General features: G+C 41.7%; 1 protein-coding gene across 1 annotated transcript in view; it reads right to left on the bottom strand.

Annotated features, from left to right (window-relative positions):
* ALK (ALK receptor tyrosine kinase) overlaps nucleotides 1-19,943 on the bottom strand; it is a 587,955-nt gene that overhangs the window by 409,829 nt on the left and 158,183 nt on the right. The window contains exon 2 of the mRNA XM_081903661.1: nucleotides 3,571-3,690. Within this exon, the coding sequence (XP_081759787.1) occupies nucleotides 3,571-3,690 (120 nt within the window). The remainder of the gene's footprint in view (nucleotides 1-3,570; nucleotides 3,691-19,943) is intronic.

The raw sequence follows: 19,943 nt of genomic DNA, 5'->3' as shown, positions 1-19,943 counted from the left end.
TTAATAGAAGTTTTTATTAACACACACTTGTAATCTTAATCAGGCAACAAGGCTGTGAACTGTTAGGAAATTATTTATTCATTCCTTATATGGGAGTGGAGAGATCTTTAGAAAAAGAGGCCTGTGAGGTTTGAAAGGCCTTAAACAAATAGTTTAGCCGCACTTTAGCTCAGTTTTAAAATCTGCAAAATGGCAGTGTGTGTGCATTAATGGGGCAATATTCATTTATGTACATGCTAATACAACAAATGGAGTTATGTTAGGGTTTAAACTTTATTTAAACTTCTAAACCAAATATTTTATGCTGGATGAAATGATTAATATATTAGAAGGCACAAGAAGAAGAAAAATCTGTTAGCCTAAGATGAAACTAGAGGGTTCTCATTGTTCAGGTGGATATAAAAGCAGGGAGCAGATATTCTCTGCCATTTGAACAAATGTGTACTGTACAACATAAAAGGCTAAGACATAAATTTAGAGAAATATGTGATGCCTTCACACACGTAGGTCAAACTTTTTCCTCAAGCAGATAATTAGAGGCTTGGGGTGAGTAAATCTTATTAGCCTTTTTCCACCTCATCTGTTCCCACAAGAGGCTGGCAATAGATTCATCCTCCTTCATCTTCCAAAAGGAATGCTGAATATAGCCTTTCCGGAAGCCACAAGGACTGCAAGAATGCCTATGCAGGACCCATATTACTCTGAAAGAAACCATTATAATAAAGTCCATACTGACTCCATAGTGAAGTCAGACGCCAAACATCAGTTAAAAGATGGCGCCAGTGACTCACATGCCCTTTTGCAGTTGGCTTACCAGACTGGTGTTTTCAACAAACCAGTGATGGCAGGTTTTGCAATAATTACATCATCATAATACCATTAGAAGTGTCTGCAATTTCTCCTGCTTTGTCCATTACAATTATGTCAGTGCAGGAACCAAGGATGCTGCCTTGTACAGAGTCAGGCAACTGGTGCATCTGCTCTGTGTTGTCTACACTGATTGGGATTTCAGGCAGGGGTCTCTCCCAGTTCCACCAAGAGTTGCCAGGGATTGAACCTAAGACTTTCTACATGCAAAGCAGATGCTCAGCCATTGAGCTATGGCCCTTCCTTTAAACACAGACAAGTGGTACCCGACCCACAAACAGACCTAGCTATATTGCCATTTGAATAGGCTGTTCATTAGGATTGCCTATCCTAACACAAGATATATTTGTTTTAATTTTTATTGATTTAAAATGCTTTCATACACCCTTTGCAAACATCTTAAGGTAGTTTCCAACATTCGGTATTTTAGGTTTTTTTATGAATATACTGTAATGCCTTCAATATGGTACTTTGAGAGTCCCCTTCCCTAAGGATCTTACAGTCTAACAATAGACATTTAAAAAGTAACAAAGGAAGGGGAGGGAGTCAGAGGTAGGATATGCGATTGTTTCAGCTACATATACTTACAGTAGTAGCTAGGGACGAAAAGGTTGTTCTCTATATATATATTTATCCCACCTTTCCAGCTAACAACAAGCTTCCAAAATGGCTCACTATCAACAAAAAATAATACATAGTAAGATTCTTTTTAAGGCAGTAAAGACTAATGAAAATTCTGAAGGGAACAATTATGTGAAATGTCCATTTCCAATATTGCCATATGGGAAGCCAGGAAACTTCACAGAACAGTGAGCCAGAAAGACATTGGTTTAGAACACACCTTTCCCACTGCTGATTGCTGGTAGCCCAAACGTCTTCTCAGAATCAGTCTAATGGTACAATTCAGATTCACAATTCACAATTTAGTGGCAAAAGCAGAAAACCACTGTGTCGGTTTATATTTTGGCTATAATTCCTGGGGATCTTGCCATGGCCTAATTTGATATAAACAGTCAAAAGTGCCCCCCCCCCATTTTTTATTTTTTATTTTGATACCTAGTATCCCTTCTACAAAGTGCTAATATTGTATTGCAGTAGTAATTCTCCCAAGAAGAAACTGCAGTGAAATTAAATCACCGTATAAATCAGCAAAGGGAAACCTGTGACCCTCCAGATGCTGTTGGACTCCCAACTCCCAGCCAGAATGAGTGGTCAGGTACGATGGGACTGTTAGGAGTGTCTTACTCTCGTGTAGGACCCAGGCAGAGACACATGCACGACTGGCATGTTCTCTCCCTCCTGGTTGATCGTTCGGGAGCTTCAAAAGCTTTCCTCTGCCCGAGCATCACAGCGACAAAAGGCATTAGCGCACTCAAGGATCCGCAAAGTATTTGCATTTTGTGTAACAGAACTCAGTAGCTCAGCATTTGGCTAATCTATGTTTATTTACATATAATACACTTGGAACATTCTGGCTTAGCTCCTTCTCATCAGACAGCAAAGAGAAAAAGAACAAAGGACAATAGTCCTACTTCACGGAACACAGTAACATCAAAACATCCTGTCTCCACCACTTCCCACACTGTGGAATGAAAACATACACCATCGTGTGATAGACAACAATCCCATTACTGAAGACATGGAGAATGAATCTCCAACAGGGACTTGTAGACCAGCAAGATATAAAAGGTCAGAAATTGCCTATCCTAATCTAAAGCAAAACAAGGAAGGATGTATTCAGTAGCACAGCAGGTCAGTGTGTGTGTTTTGCTAACATTACCCTTTTTCTCAATGCATACAAATTTAGGATGGGCACTGATGGATGATTGTTAGTATATGATGATAAGGTTAATCTTCTCACAATGGGGCTCCCATTTTTGGAACTGGTTTGGGGTTATGGAAGAAATGGTACAAAATGACTCATCATGGAATTGTACAGTTAGAAGGTACATCTAGTTCAACCCCCTACAATGTAGGAATAACATATGACCAGTTTCACCCATATAAACCTCCCTGTGCCTAAAGAACTGCAACTGAACCCTTGCTCATTTATCTATTTGCCAGCTGAAATCAGTAGTGCTCAGAGTAGGGCATTTTGTGGGATATCTTTTTGAAAGATGATTTCCAGGTAGAGTCACTACTTGTCTTTTGCTGGATGGTTAAGACTCTTCTATTTGTCAAGGCATTTTTAACACACTACTTCGGTCACTAACTCATTTGAAGCAGCTATTTTCATGCTACTATTTTTGTGTATTTTTAAAAAAGTTTTTAAAACATATTAAACTTATTGTTTATCATTAGGGCTATGTGTTACTTTAAACTGTTAATGTTGCAATGCATAATTTCTGTATGTTACCATGCCAAAAATCTGTTGCTAATAAATTCTACAAACAAACAAATAAAATGGCAGTTTTTCATTTGAGTGATTAACAAGGTTATCAAATGAATGCACTAAGGTGTGAGCTCATCTTTAAGTTAACAGAACACTGGATGATCACCTGAAATCATTTATGATGTGGCATTATTTTAGGAAACACCATCTTTGAAAACTTATCTAGGTGGTCATTTATTTTAACACTGGAAATCATTTATGATGTGGCATTATTTTAGGAAACACCATCTTTGAAAACTTATCTAGGTGGTCATTTATTTTAACACTGGATCATTTCCAAATTACTGGGAATGCAAGATGGATGTACTTACAGTGCCGCCCTCTGGGAACAAAGGAAGGGTAGGAATCTCTCATGACCCAGGACAAATTCCAAGCAGTAAAATCCAAAGAACGTGGAGGAATATTTGTTGGAGATTCTGGAATGTTGACACCTACCAATAAAAGAAAGAGATCATGATGCAAAAAAATGATATAGTAATATAAGAATAGCAGATGCCAACCAGAAAAAATAACAACATTCTGTTTAGTACATCTATTTAAAATTATCCTTGCAAGTGAGCATGAATAGCAATTAACCAACATTACCCAATAGTAGCAGTATCAGTAGCAGAGTAGCAGAGAAACTGATATGCAACCATGAGCTACACATTCAGTGCCACATGCAATACCAAATTACTGCTGATCACCTGTGGGGAGAGGGGTGAGTAGTGCTGTCAAAACTGACAGCAATGCCTCAACTGCACATAAAAACAATGACACCCCAGGCACACTGGGCAGTAGTTGCCAGCTTCCTCCCATACGAAACCTTCCCAGAAGTGAATTGGGGGGGGGAGTCATGCTTGTTGGAACAGAGCAATTACAATTGTTTGAAACCTGGTCAGCTTTGTAAATAAAAATTTAATTAGCAGCACAAACTTTTCACCAATCCAGGATGTGAAATGCAAACCATATCTAACCAGAGAAAATGCCGACCTATGATTCTGTACTAGCAATTGCTATTGTGGGTTAAAATCAGAGCTGAGTCAAAGTGAAGTGGGCATGTTTTTCATGATGACTTTCATCCATGCCTATGGTGTTGTGAAATTGTTTTCAAAATTCTTCAGTTGGGTGCTCTCATCACCACATCCTAGGGAAGGGTTTGCAGTAAGGGCTTTATTCTCTATCCTGCTATGAAGGCTATCATGATAGAACAGACATGCAATCCAAGTGTATGGCTCTCAATATGATAAAGGCTGAAACATACATGAGTGCTGACGTACAGGCACCTGTTCGCGGTAGGGAAGTGAAACACAGCAATCAAGACAAGTCACAGAACGCACACACATCTGCACAGATGTTTAGTGGCAAATATAATTCTTACTGTTAACCACTGACTTGAACTAATAGGTAAAATACTGGAAGCCCAGATTTGCAAAATATAAATGCCAGAGTATGAAATAATATTCCTCCGTTCCATCGCCATCCACAGCCAGGACTGTAAAGTTAAAAGTAATATTTACTTTTTTTTCTTTCCATAGGGAAGGAAAACTAACTCCAGCACAGAACTGCAGGCAATATCATCTGGCTGAAGTAGCAGATTCTTGGCATGAGGTCTGACCTCGGAGCATTTCTCACTTGTTACTTTATTTTTAGCCTCTGGAGAGTTGGCTCATAGAGCAGGTACCTTCACACCCTGCTGAATTTCAGTGTCACAAATTAGAATGTTCGGTATAAGCCTTTGGGGATTATCATGTCCCAATGACCCCACATCAGCTGTGATGGTATATTTTCATCTCTATCCACTCCAAACACCTGCCAGGCCAGCATGATTCTGAAAGTGTGAGATTAGCACTTCTGCTGCTCTGATCAGGGAAGCAGGTAAACTCAACAGAAAACAGGGGCATAGAATGCAGGCCATGTCATGGAGGCCTTTTACTCTTAGCTCCTACATTTTAATAGCTTGTGTTTGACAGCTTAATTTTTTCTTTTCATGTGTAAGTAGGAAATTGAAACTGGTAGAAAACCAGCCTGATTGCTACAGAAGGCTAGTCCTCACATTCTCACATAACTCCTATTGGCTTCATGAGGAAAATTGCAGCAGTCTGCCATCAGAACAATTCAACATAAAATTGTATTTTGGTCTTTCACTTCTAATCTCTTGTGTCTCCTGCTAAGCTGTTCTCTGTGCTTGGAATGACCCCTATCAAAACTGCTCTGCCTTAATATTGGTTCAGGCAGCCACCAATGTACACATACGTCCCTTACTTGCCAGAAAAACCAGGTATACACACACACACACACACACACACACACACAATGCCATGTACAGCAATGCCAGCCAACCGCACGGCAAACCCAAAACTCCCACACCCCACCTCACTCCCAGTGCTAAACCTTGCTGATATATTCTGCCTAGAAAGCAAGCAAGCTGTCATAACACAGAGAGGTACAGTGATAGCATGGACTCAGAAGCCCAACCAGCAGCAATTCTTCCCCAAACACCCATGGCCTGTGTTATCATTAAGCCAACTAGACAGCCACCTAGAACAGACCTCAGAGGGGTGCAACACTGAAATCTATAGTTTCATATAGATTAGTTTTTGCTATATCTTATAAATTTCTGATAATGTGGTTGTGAGTTTATGGGCAGGGTTAGGCTGTATGATGCCTGAGCTGCCTCTAGTTCCTTGATCCAGCAAATGTTAAAACCTTATCCTACTGTTCAAGTAGCCACGCAAGGGCCATAATGTCCCCTAAGCATGAAAAAAAAATGTGCAGAAGTTGTTTGCAATGAGGAATGGCAACTGTCACAGCAAATAACAAACTTCATGAAGATTACGTGACAATATTACTCCCGGATATTCCAGGGCTTCATTATTTTTCTGGATATTCTGTGGTTGGAAAAATGCTTTCCTTTTCCCCCTCATTATGTATCCTCTGGAGATGCAGGACTCAAAGTCAAAATATACTGAGGAACTTTAACTCTGGTTGGAACATGCAACCACCCTTCCTGACTCCCTGGTTTAAGGTGCTTTATCACTTTTCTGCAGCCATACTAACCTTTTAAATAAATGAATGAATTACAATGGGAGGCTGACGGCTCAAATTTTAGTAGCCGGGAGTTTGGCAGGGCACTTTAAACCATGAAGAGAAGGCATGCTGAACCTCTCCAGGCTTTTTCATTTAAATTCTGCTTTAATAACTATGGCCATTTTTGACATTCCTGCCTAAAGGACAACTTAGAGCCAAATACTGCTCTCAGATACTCAGAGACTAGTACTAGTACTAGTACTCTGGACTTGAGAGAAACCTTTCACTGGTATGCTTATATGATGCAACATATAAGCAAGGGATGTCTAAACAACAAGAGGTGTATAATTCAGGATTGCCTGCAGAATTATGTATGTCCTTTAGCTGTTACGCCACCATTCAACTGCAGCTCCTTTTCTCCTCCCCCTCATCACAGCCCACTTCATTTGTCCCCTTCCAAATGAACTTCAATGCCAGAGTGGCTAAATTGAGTATGAAAAAGTCACTGCTTTGTTTTTTCTTCTTGCTAAGAAATGAGAGGTCCTTGTAACATCTCTGGTCAGTTTTGGGCACTGGGCCAGGTCAAGGAGCTTTGACAAGTCCCAACCCCTGCTGCTGACCACAAGACAATTAATTCAGGTCAGAGTTTCCCAAACTTTCTGAAGGAAGGCAATTTTCACTCTTCTGGCTCAAAAGGTTTAGTGTAAAGAGTAAAAGAAACCTACCCATGTTTCTGGTAGAGTTCTGAGCATGTCTGCTTCATGGGAAGCTAATTGTGCTGTATCCTTGTACTGAACATCTTTATGTTACCTCATCACATCTAGTGCAAAGATGTGGTAGAGCTGCCTAGCCCCAGCAGAGAATGACGGGGACAGAAGCAAAGCCTGAGCACAAAACTGTGCAGAGATGCAGTGGGCAAAAGCTCCTCTGAAGGCCTATGTACTTTGAGCGCTCAGATGCCTTCATTTTAAAAAGAAAAAATCATTTCTCACAGCACAACAGCAGTCTCCTTATGGCGCACTGGTGTGCTTTGGCCTGCGGTCTAAGATTTACTGATGAGGCCTAATCCTGGATTCTAAATATGCAAGTAATTTGCATTTTCCTCAAGAACGCAAGTGCCTTTGGAGCACAGATCCCCATGCCACCAACATCAACATGGGGATATTTCTGTGAGTAAATGATAAAACTTCAGGGGATGCAAAGCTGCCCTGAATGACAGGGGTTTGGGAATGCAGAACATTTGAATAATTCAAACCTATTGTTAAAGCCTTTGCATATTCACATGAATGGGTGCCTAGAATATGATGAAACTTTTCAAATGAATACTCTCAAAGAAGGAGGCGACATAAGATCATGTTTCGAAAAAATTCAGTGGTGGTTGCTGCTAGCAACCCACCAACTCTCATTGTTTCCAGAAAATGCAGGTAGTGGGTACCTGTCATATCTCGACAGGAATGCAGAAAAGGGGCAGTCACAGTCAAGGTCCTGTTCCAAGTTACTGTGGTGCTCTTGATCCTATCTCAAAGACTAGATTCACTAGATGCACAGATACTGAAACAATTTAAAGGGTTTGATCCTCAACACCAACGATCATAGAAGCAAACTCTTGCAGATTTTGAAATGTGGAGACATTTATTATATGCTGTAGGTCAGAGCTCAAAAATCTTTCCTTTATCAAAACAAAAGGTCACTGGGAAGTCCCAATGAAATGAATGGCAAGGTTCTGGATGTGCTATTGTATTTACATACAGGTGAGCAGGGACACGGGTGGCGCTGTGGGTTAAACCACAGAGCCTAGGATTTGCCGATCAGAAGGTTGGCGGTTCGAATCCCCGCAACGGGGTGAGCTCCCGTTGTTCGGTCCCTGCACCTGCCAACCTAGCAGTTCGAAAGCACGTCAAAGTGCAAGTAGATAAATAGGTACCACTCCGGCGGGAAGGTAAACGGCGTTTCCGTGCGCTGCCCTGGTTCGCCAGAAGTGGCTTAGTCATGCTGGCCACATGACCCAGAAGCTGTCTGCAGAAAAACGCCGGTTCCCTCGGCCAATAAAGCGAGATGAGCACCGCAACCCCAGAGTGGGTCAGGACTGGACCTAATGGTCAGGGGTCCCTTTACCTTTACAGGTGAACATACACACATGAAGTTCTCTAATAGAAAATGTACTATACTGCAAGTTTATCTTACTACTACACTCGAAGAACTGCCTTAGCTGTTTGTATGTTAAAGATAAAAAACAGCATAGCATGTTGAGTCCCTGGATATGAAAAGCAATTTATCCAGAATGTAGCTGCTAGACTGGTGACTGGGAGCAGCCGCTGAGACTACATAACACTGGTCCTAGAAGATCAAAATTGGCTCCCAGTATGCTTCCAAGCACATTCAAAGTGCTGGTATTGACTTTAAAAGCCCTACATGGCTTCTGCCCTGTATACCTGAAGGAGTGTCTCCACCCACATTGTTCAGCCCAGACACTGAGTCTAGCACTGAGGGCCTTCTGGCAGTTCCCTCGCTACGAGAAGTTAAACTACAGGGAACCAAGCAGAAGACTTTTTTGGTAGTCATATCCTCCCTGTGGAATGCCCTCCAGGCAGATGTCAAAGATTTAAACTATATACATTTTTGGAAACATCTGAAGGCAGCCCTGTTTCAGGAAGCTTTTAATGTTTGATGTTGTTGTTGTTTCCTGTATTTTGTGGTTTTATATTTTGATTTTAATCTGTGAACCACCCTGCGATCTCTGGTTTATTGAATATAGATTCAATAAACAATAGCAACAGCAGCAACAACATTTCTGCTGGAAGTTGCCCAGAGTGACTGGGAAACCTGGTCAGATTGACGGGGTATAAAAATAAATTATTAGCGGGAGTAGGAGTATCATGAGTATTATGACTATTACCTCCTTGGCTCTTTGGAGAATAGCAAAAATACTTTAAGTAATAATGCTTTAGCGTACAAAGTGAGTCTGAGAGGAAACCAAGGTGCGGATCAGAGATAATAATAGCAGCTGATGGCGAACCTCACAGTCAAACCACACTTATGAATAAAGTATTTTTGTTTGCTTGTTCTGCAAGTTTAGAGAACATGTAGACAACATTTTGAAACATTGTATTTGGGAGGATGCCTATTCCCAGCCATTGAAGACCAAGAGCAAAACTTTTGTAAAACAGCAAATTTGGCCAGAGCAAAACTTCACCTTATTTCTAGGCACTGCTGCAGGTTCATCCTTTGGGTAATGTGTTTCTGCCAGGTAGGATACCAAGGAAGCAGGCATTTTTCAAAGCTCTAAAGTGCCATAATAGAATTGTAGTTTCAAGATTGTAGGTCCAATTCCACTCGGTTACATACTGAGCTTGGGGGATATATTGCAAAATTACTCTCAAACAGTTGTTTGAATAAAAGCCAGGAATTCATCGTAGTAGTAATTCAGGGCCTCTTTATTCATTTTCCACACGAGCGACTCTAAGAATGGATGCAGAAAGCAGAACTCTTACAAGTATACTTCAAAAAGCTCAATTACAAGAGTCTAAGTAGGTCAGGGGTACAGAGTTTCTGCCTTTGGAAGAAAAAATGAGAGCCTCTAATTATTTCCTTACAAACACCCTATGGGCCATATTTAATTTAGCTCCACTGCGATTTTGGTACGACTCAGGCCCATCTCCTTGGCTAGACCTGCTATGCCAAATCCATAGATTCCTTCTCAGAAGCAGTTTTCATAAGGCCCCTGATTAAGCAACAGCCCAGTTACTTCCAAAATAGTTTGCTTAAAGGAGAAAGGTCTAATCCAAGAGGGAGGAACAGGCTACAGTGGTACCTCAGGTTAAGTACTTAATTCATTCTGGAGGTCTGTTCTTAACCTGAAACTGTTCTTAACCTGAAGCAGCACTTTAGCTAATGGGGCCTCCTGCTGCCGCCGCCCCACTGAAGCACAATTTCTGTTCTCATCCTGAAGCAAAGTTCTTAACCTGAAGCACTATTTCTGGGTTAGCGGAGTCTGTAACCTGAAGCGTATGTAACCTGAGGTACCACTGTATTCCTGGCTTTCTATTTTACTTTTCCCTGCCTTGTGCTCCATTTTGTCACTACTTGCTGAGAACTAATGACTCTGTGAGCCCATTTTACAGTAAGCATGCAGCAAATAAACGCCTGTATCAACACTCGGGCCCTTCTCTGATAGTCAATGTGGAGTGATGTAATATGCATGGAGGTGAGGGACAGAACTGCATTCAGCAGACCATGAGAACAGACTCTAGAAATATACCTACTGTGTGCACATGCAAGCCCAGTATTAGCTGACTCTCTGATCCTTTGCATGCATACCCATGTATGGTATGTTCTCAAAGTTTCCTGTGAACACAGAAGGAAGGAGACAGACCCTTGTGGAGACACATAGAGCATGATGGGGGATGTACTTCTCTTTCCCAGTCTAGTTTCTCCTGCCCCTGCAGCCAAAAGAAGAGCCTTGCTGTTGGTTCAGACCAAAGACCCATTTAGTCCAGCACTGTGTTGTCACAGTGGCCAACCAGATCTCAGAATCATAGAACTGTAGAGTTGGAAGGTATTCCAAGGTTCATCCAGTCCAACCCTCTGCAATGCTTATAGATATTTCCATGGACGCCCATGGAAACCTCCACAAGCATAAGATGAGCACAACAGCACTCTCCAACTGGTCATACTGGTAAGAGTAGCCATTGGTACTCTTATCTTATATGAACCTCTTTATATACCTCCCTGCAAATTTTGCAGGGTGTGTGTGTGTGTGTCAGTTTTACAAGTTTCAGACTGGCTCTCCAATATGTTCCATGCTTTTTCTACTCTTTACCCCCTGAAGACTGTGGGCCATTTCTGAGTTAATCTGAGGGGAGCTCATCCATCTCAATAGTCACCTGACAAATAAGCTGGCTACATGGTTGGCCTTGTCTATAAACTCCCAATGGAAAGTCACAATTCAGCCACATTTCCCCCCACTTATTTCAATGAGAGGGGTAAAAAGCATGCTTAATTCTGCTGTGTTGAAATAAATGGGGCGGAAAAGTGCTGGATTTTCCTCTAGTTTGGTTGATTCCTGTACTAGTTTGGCTTTGCCCGCTGTCCTAGCAGGGTGCATAGCCTCAGACCAAATATTCTCTTTTCCTTTTCCAAAATGCTCAGTGACAACCCATCACTTCATCTTTTCCAGTTGGAAAACATGTTAAATAATGTATTACGTTACAATGATTTTATGTCACACTCTGAACGCTTGATGAGTGCAAATAAACAGTATTCTGGGTGTCAGAAAATCTGTATTGAACTATTGCCGAGAAAGAGGAATACAGGTAGCAATTAGTAGGTGGTAGTAGATGCCAAGATGTTTCTTGAGGCTTGAATGGAATGTACTTCTGGAAACATTTACAGTGACTGACACTGTTGACTGACTATGATCAGCCTGAAAAATTATTTCGTTAGGCCTCGTAATGCTCAGGAGCATGCTCTCCCCTCCAGACCCCCAAGAGAATTAAACATAAATTCTAACAGCTTGTAAATGCTTTAGTATTCCACTTGCCCAAACCCCAGTTCTTGCCAAACCCTGGACTTCACATAAGGGAACGTGAAACACCTTTGATCCTCTTTTTCACAATTTGTGCTGTGCTAATGTTGTTAATAATGCCAGCTACTACATAGAAGAGACAGCCAAATCTACATTCCCACCAATGTCAGCTTGATATTTTCATTACAGATGACTATAGAAAATCCAGATTAAAGGCTTTGAATCTGCTTTTAGTTTCCTTTAAAAATGGAGGAGGGAATTGAAAGCATCAGATACTATCAGCAGTACTGTGGAAATGTTGTAAAAGTGCATAACTATTTCCTCCCCATGCCTTTCTCCAGTCTAACTTTCCCCCAGAGACATTACTATTTGCCCTACGGAGGGAAAATAACTGTAGATGCATGTTTTCCCCAAGCAGGGATAGGAATAGGATCTGGGGGGCACCATTTTAAATGGGAAAATGATACAGGGCTAAAGGATTTACCCGCTGATCCTGGCACCATAATGCCAATCCAGTTTGAGATGTTAAACAGCATAGGTTTTAAAGATAAGGAATGTTAAGAAGAGAGTGCCTAGACACTGAAGTTGTCCATCAACAATTAACACCTGGGCAGCAGAATGAGCAGGCACAATGGTCAACATTCCCCCCACTATGGCAAGATGTATTGCATTTATATCTGAAGTAACGAAATTGGGCAGATTCAACTAGCCTGTTCTGACAGCGGGAGCCCTGTGCAAGGTCTCCCACTTGTGGAACAGGGCTTCCCCCGTAGGTTCTGGAGGATCAGTGCATGGGAGGGGAAGGAAAAGGTAATTCCATCCAGCAAGCTGAAATGCTTGGGTTGATGGAACAATTGCCTTGGAATGACATTGAATTCCATCCATTATTTCTAAATTTGCATCCATACAAACAAAAAGCATGTGTAAAAAAAGTAAGCAGCCCTTGGTTCCTTTGGAGGAAGGGTGGGGTATAAAACAACAACAACAACTCATGCAAATCTTTATCCTGTCTGTGATGATGCATAAGTGGCTACACTTAATTGTTCATATTATTATTATTATTTTAAATGCTGGGAGGGTTTTAAAAAAATATAGATTATTCCCACAGTTGCCATTAATCTACAGTTTGAATTGTACAATCCCCAAAATTGCACCTAATACTTCCCATATCATGTGTTTTAGCTCTCAGTGATGTCTCCATTGGAGAATAAGCAGCTGAAGGGTGAAATATTTCCAGGCTTCCAGGAAATATGATGGCTGCCGATGCAAAAGAAAAGCAGCCATGGGACCTTTAGAAATCAGAACAAAAAATGTATCAGGCATGAACACACACACTCTCTCTCTCTCTCTCTCTCTATATATATATATATATTTGTGCACAACAGTTCAGAACAAATCTGAACTTTTAAAAAAATCCTTCAGTAGGCCCATTAAACCTAGTAGAAAGTTTAAAATGACCACTATATATATTTATTTCATATATGAGAGAGATGTTTTCTTTTATTAGCTCTGCTCCAGCACAGATCCAAAAGGGGGATTTCAGAAACTTCAGGCCTGGTCTGAGTCAGTTTATTAGGAAAGAGGTTTTTTTTTTATTACACTACTCATTGTCTCCCTGTGGATATATAGATTGATGCTGTTTTTGTCTCTTTTGTTTTCTTCCTCAGATGCAATGTATTCCGTGCTCTTATGGTGTGCTTTTTTAATCTCCAAAGTCAAAATAGCTAACTCCCCCCCCCCGCCCATGCTCATCCTACCCCCATGTGAAAATAGTGCACATCTTTTTTACAATCAACAATGAATGCAGCCCATCAAGCACTGCAATGGTGGGCCCCTATGGATTCCAGGCATGTGGAACTTACCCAGAAGCCATGCTTGCTGGATTGATTCCAACATATGTCTTGTTCTTTGTTGTGGAATTGTAATTGCAAAAAGGTATCAGACAGTATTCCAAAAATCCATGAGCTTTCTATTTACTACAACACTCTTGAGTGTGCTTTAACAATTACATCTGCAAAGCAGCCCAGGTTGTTATGTACATAACAAGGGATCCACACAGGATGCGGGACATGGGAAATTCCAGGGAGATTAATGCACTATTGCTAATTATGATCATCATCACTTTAAGAGGTGGGACTTGTTATGGACAGCGGCTGGAATCAGCATGCTCAGCAATGTTGTGATAGCTCTTTTGACCCAATACACACAAGGGGGAATGCAGTGGTACTTTTTCTGTTTTCACTTTTAGATGCTAGAGGAAGATTGGGAGGGATGAAGCACTATGGGAAAATTAAACTTAAAACTCAGAAACAGTTTTGGAGTGACTCTGCCAAAAGAGCATGGATACACTGAGCACATGCACATGTTGTGTACGCCATGAATGCCTTGGGCCGAGGGAATATTTATGTGTTAATACAGATATGGTATACGTGGATGTCAGGGAACTGCCATCGGCTCAGAGGTGAGGAATAGAAGGGCAGTTGTGCTACAGGGAGCCTCTGAAAATCTTGCGAAGCAGTTCCTCTTCCGGGGAGGGGGAAAGCCCCACCTCTAGTGGGGGAGAGGTGCAAGGACCAGAGGATGTTGGTGGGAGCCTTGCCCTCCTGGGCAAGCCGGACAGGAGGGAAACATGCCCTTGCCATCGCCCATCCTGTGCAGTAGCCTAAGTCGCAAAGAGGGAAGGATAAGGTTGGGGGTAATGAAACTCTTATGTTGGGGGAGGTCCAAAAAAGACCACTCCTGGATTCTGCTAGCGATTCAGCCAGAAATAAGCTTTGGAGCTCTTCATTGTAAATAGTTTGCACCAAAATAAAACCTGTAAAACACAGGTTTGGAGTCCTGCCTGGTTACTCTTGAGCAACCGCAACAGTCATCTGACAGTGGAGAAGTTTGATATGATCACTCGCAAGTGCCTGTCCTGCAACGCACAGCCTGGTCAGCTCCCTAGTTTCCTGTAGAGCTGTGGGCTATGAAGCAAGTAGGGTGATGGCTAAAACCAAGTGGCAAGTTAAATAGCAACTATGACTTAACTCAAGCAAGGAAACATTTTTGCTTCTATTTTTTGGCAGTGATGGCAGCAAAGCAAGCTCACTTTTCTGCCACCACTGAATGCTCAGGGAGCTGTCCAGCAGAGCATTTTTTTTTGGGGGGGGGGAGGTGAATGAGTTTTTAAGAACAGACACAGGAAAGGGTGTTCTGGGTGGAATCCTCGGAAGCCTGCTGTGACAAATTTGAAAGGCGCTGTGAGGGTAAAGTTGCTCATATGCCTTCTGAACTTGATGCGGGTAGAGATGGTGATACAGATCCAGTGGAGGTGTCCAGAATATCACCTAGTCATTTTGCTTGGGAATGGTTTCAGTCAACGCAGCCCAAAGATGTGGATACTGTCCTTGATGGATGGATGGATGCCAGCTACCTGAATTCTTAACCCTTGCATTTCTTTCTTTATCTCGGTGACATTTGGTAGCATTGACCATGGAATTTTGCTGGACCAGCTTGGTGAGGTGAGAGTTGGGGGCACTTTGATAGGGTTGGTTTCAGAAAAGGGCGTTGGGTGTCCTCTGTTTGGCTTCATAGCACTCGTGCTGTGAGGTCCCACAAGATTCCATCTTGTCCCCCATGTCCCCATGAGGTCAGAAGCTGGCTGCTTCTTGTAGCACAGGATTTGAAGTAATATGCCATCAATATATTAATGGCACTCAGCTCTATTCCTCATTGTCCTTTGAGTCAGGTGAGGTTATGCAAGTGCTGAACTGGTGCTTGGATTTAATAATAGGCTGGATGGGACCAATACACTGAGGCTGAATCCTAACAAAGCAGAGGTGCTGGGGGTGATTGGTTTCAATTCCCAGGAATTAGTTGTGCAGCCTGTTGTGCACAGAGTTGAAGTTCCCTTGAAGCTTGGAGTTCCTCTGGTTGCAGCAGTGTCACGCAAGGCCATTGTGCCCTCAGTGGTGAGGAGTGCTTCCTGCATCAGACCAAAGTCTCAACTGGTCCAGCATTCTATTCCCACGGTGGCCTGCTAGATGCTTATGGGAAGTCTGCAAGCAGGATAAGAGCACAATAGCACTTCCCTTTTTATGTTCTCTAGCAACTGGCATTCAGCAGCATAGTTCCTCTGATGCTCAAAGTATTGCATAGTCATCATAACTAGTAGCCATTGGAAGCTAATCCTCTTCTGAAGCTGTTGAAGCTGGTGACCATCTCTACATCTCGTAGGTACAAAACTCAAATCTCTTTCCTTTTCCCCTGGCCAAGTTTAAACAGCAAAAATGTCCTTGCAACTCTCCTTGTCGCAGTGGCTTTATTACAAACCCCATACTGGCAGATGAGTGGGACATATTCCAGAAGTCTGAAGTAGCAGCCTAATGGTCAGCTTAACGAGCCATTGTTGCCACTGTGAATGATCCAGCTACCAAGTCTACTTACTGCAGGGGCTACGTGATTAAGAAAGCATGTCAGGAATGCTATCTGCAACCTGTTTAATTTCTAAAAACTGAAAACATTCAGACCATTAAAGCTAATGCCACAGAATGCTCCGAAGTTCCATTATATATGCACAATGGAAACAAATTATGATAGCTGTAGGGTACTGTATTTTTGAATTTCTTGCCTTTTGTGTGTATTGCCATTTATTAGAGTCATTAGGGTTTGGGGCTGAGAAATACCTTGGCACAAAGATAATGAACTCACAAGATGTTTCTAATGCAGAAAGAATACTGGGCATTTGTTAGCAGGAAAGCTGTATTACCCCTAGAAACAGCCAAAGAATGAGATTACTATTTCCATCTAAAATCCAGCTGTCTTGGCAGTAACAATAAAACCTTGTTCATATTCCCTTGACTGGGAAGGATGCCAGTGTGCTTATGTTGTCTGTTTTCACTGCAATATTTCTGCTTTGCTTAAGGTAAAGGATATCATCTCTGGCTACAACCGTAGGAAATTTAAATACATAGGAGCATTTCTCGTGAAAGTTTTGTAAGTGTTCCTGAAATGAAGGCCATAAAACACCTGAGTAAAACATGAAAAGCTCTTATCTTCACACAGATAGGCACCTCGGAACTGACTGCAAATGGAAGCTGTAGACGGGAAAATTACAGTACCTCATCATTTTGTTTTCAAACTGAAAAGGGGGGTTTATAGGAGAGAGATAGGAAATATTGGGAGATCTCTCTTAGATACACTACAAAATGCAGGCCACAACATTCCTTTTCCTCAGCTTGTAGGCTGCTGCTGCCAACCCATCTTTGTGGCTCTCCAAAGATAAATCTCTGCAGCGGGCTTTCTTAGGGGATTAGACAGCCTCACTCATTTATCCAATTCTCATACTTCTTATACTTGGCATCTCAACCAAATACCTTCCTGGTTAAGGTAACAGAGAGACTGGTGTTGGCATCATGCTGTGCTCATAATTCATATGGTTTTGACTGTACCTATGGTCCTTTTCTTTCTTTCTTGCATATCTCTGCCAACCTTAGATGCAGAAAAGACTACTATGTAGTGATGCCATAAAGGCAACACCTTACAAAGGTGGGGAACCTAGTGCCCCCCAGATTTTCTTGGGCAACACATCTCATCATTTCTTAACATTGGCAATTCTGCTGGAGGTTGATGGGAATGGGACAGAATCTGGAGCACAAAATGGTTCTTCTCCCCTCCAGCAGAGTGCATTGGGGATTATTTTCAGGGCTACTCTACTAGGTGTTATTCTGCCCCTTGTCAAATATTCTTAATTGGTTTCATTGACACTTACAGCTCTCCCAGAACACCAACAAAGTTTCAAGCATCTGTTGTTGTTTTTTTAAAGCAAATTTTTAAACACATGTTGTTGTTGTTGCAAAAAGCAAGCGTACTTTATGTGGGCTTCCTTTAAAGATAATTCAGAAACTTCAGTTAATACAGAATAGAGATGCCAAATGATTGATTGGGTTGGGGCTAAGAATTCAGAGAATACTATTCTGATATTACATCAGCTCTATTGGTTACTTGGTTGCTTCCACGTCCAATTTAAATACTGCTGTTAAAGCACTAAACTGTTTTGGGCTTCTTGAAGGGCTGTGTGCAGCCATATGAGCCTTATTAGGACTTGAGACGAAGAGGCCAGGTCCACAGGACCATGGGGTCAAGGAACAGGGCCTTTTCACCAATGGCCTCAAATCATGAAATGCCTTCTCAAGGGATGTATGTTTAGCTCCTTCAATGCTTGCTTTTAAATGAACCTTACAGTGCAATCCTAAGTGGGAAGGGGAGTGAAGGTGGGGAATGAAGTGCTGGACAATCTGGCCCCTCAAAAGTTCTACTCACTTCTGCAAGTCAGCAGGACATGGGAGCAGGGGGAACATGTTTCTCTCCATTCACAAATAGTTGTTTTCCCCCTTAATTTTCCCTACCCCAAGTGAAACCAGTGGGGAATCATCTACAGCAGCTCAAGTCTGCTGTTAGTGACAAGCCTGATCCTGAGGACCCTCAGAAGAATGAAGGAGCTTTGGATCCAAGAAACCCAAAGTCCCTCTTGCCCTGCCTTCATCTGACCCCTTGAATGCACTGTTTTGGAATCTAATCCTATCACTGGAAAACTACCACTGGTGGTTAGGGATGGGAGCAGTGGTAGATTTACAGGGAAGTGCAATATGCACAGAACTAAGTTCCAATTGGCTGAGGGCCCTCCAAGGATACCTTTGAAATATGACTACAAACAATGAACCGCCATTGCTGAATTTCAGTATTTTCAATTGTTGCATTGTTTATACTCTTTGCTGACCAGATTCTCTTTACAGATTCCCATTAAAGTGATTACTATCTGTTGATGCTACAGCCACTCCCCACCCCCTTTACATTTTGGTGGAAGAATAGCTGTGAGTCGATGTATCATGTGGCTGACTGGCAATGAAGCATTGTTAGCCCTACTCAGACTACAGCAATTGAAATTAATGGGCCTAAGTTAGTAATGTTCATTAATTTCAATGGGTCTACACTGAGTAAGACTAGCATTGGAGGCAAACCAATGAGTTTGTGTTTCAAACTGAAGTTACGGTTAAGGGAGCTTCTTTTGAAATACAAAGAATCCTCACGGGGTAGGCAAATGCACTCTGTGCATGCTCATGCCATTTATTTCTGGGGCTCTGTTCAGCCAAGGCTAGGTGGTTCTGGCAAGCATGGTGGTTCTTTTATGGATTCAGAGGCAATTAGCATGCTTATGGGTAAGAAATACAAAATTTATTAATGCACAGCAAGCATAAACATAACAAGGCACAAAGGCATCTAATCAAACAGACACATAAAGCATATTGCTATGTAGTTAGGCAAAACTAAAAGAAACACAGTGAACAGCATACCTCATGCACTTTCTGTTGCTGCCAGGGAAAATAAACCCCTACTGCTGAATTTAGTGTAGAATATACATAACTATGCATTTAGATCATTTTGTGCAACAACTGTAATTCTCACAGCTTTGAATTTACTCGTTGGCCATTTTTGTGACTTGAAGCTAAGCATTTGATCTGCTTTACTGGAGACAAAATCTGTGTGATTAGAAAGGCAATCTTTATTTCATATTGCTACTGACAAAAGAAAAATACTGAGCCTAGATAGGATGAAGAGATAATACATTAAAAAAAAAAAAACCACACCACAAATTCTATTGATTCCTTTCTTCTGTTGGTATTTACTTCATAATATTTTTAACCATTTTCACTGAGGTAGCTTGAAGTATGAAGCCATTAGTCCTATTGAAGACAACAGGATAGTTGGCTTAAAATTCTGTTTGGTTTGTGAATCTAGGTGGTAGATCTCTGAGTCTTATAAAGGGCTAAGCTAAGCTATGACTCCAGTGGGTGGCACGGGCAAAGCCTTCTTCATGTAATAATAATTATACATAAACTGTGCATATGGAGGGGATATAAACAACCCCATATTTTAACATGGTGATAAGCAATTTCAACGTACTAATTCTAAACTGCATGGAAAAAGTCTATGCACATACGACTGGAATTACATAGCCTGCTTTCACACCTTCAATGGCAAGTGTGGATTACTGGAGTTGAGTGCAATCCTGATTCCATTTCTTATTCCCTCTCCCTGCCCCCACCCCAAAGAAACACAGTTCAACCACAAAATTAAATCCCCCATCCGTAAAATGGGATCAGTAAACTT

The sequence above is a fragment of the Podarcis melisellensis genome, assembly GCF_964234715.1.
Source record: "Podarcis melisellensis genome assembly, chromosome: 3".
Classification (NCBI taxonomy): Eukaryota; Metazoa; Chordata; class Lepidosauria; order Squamata; family Lacertidae; genus Podarcis; species Podarcis melisellensis.
The sequence above is the reverse complement of the archived record's forward strand: the minus strand, read 5'-3'. Positions and strand labels throughout refer to the sequence as shown.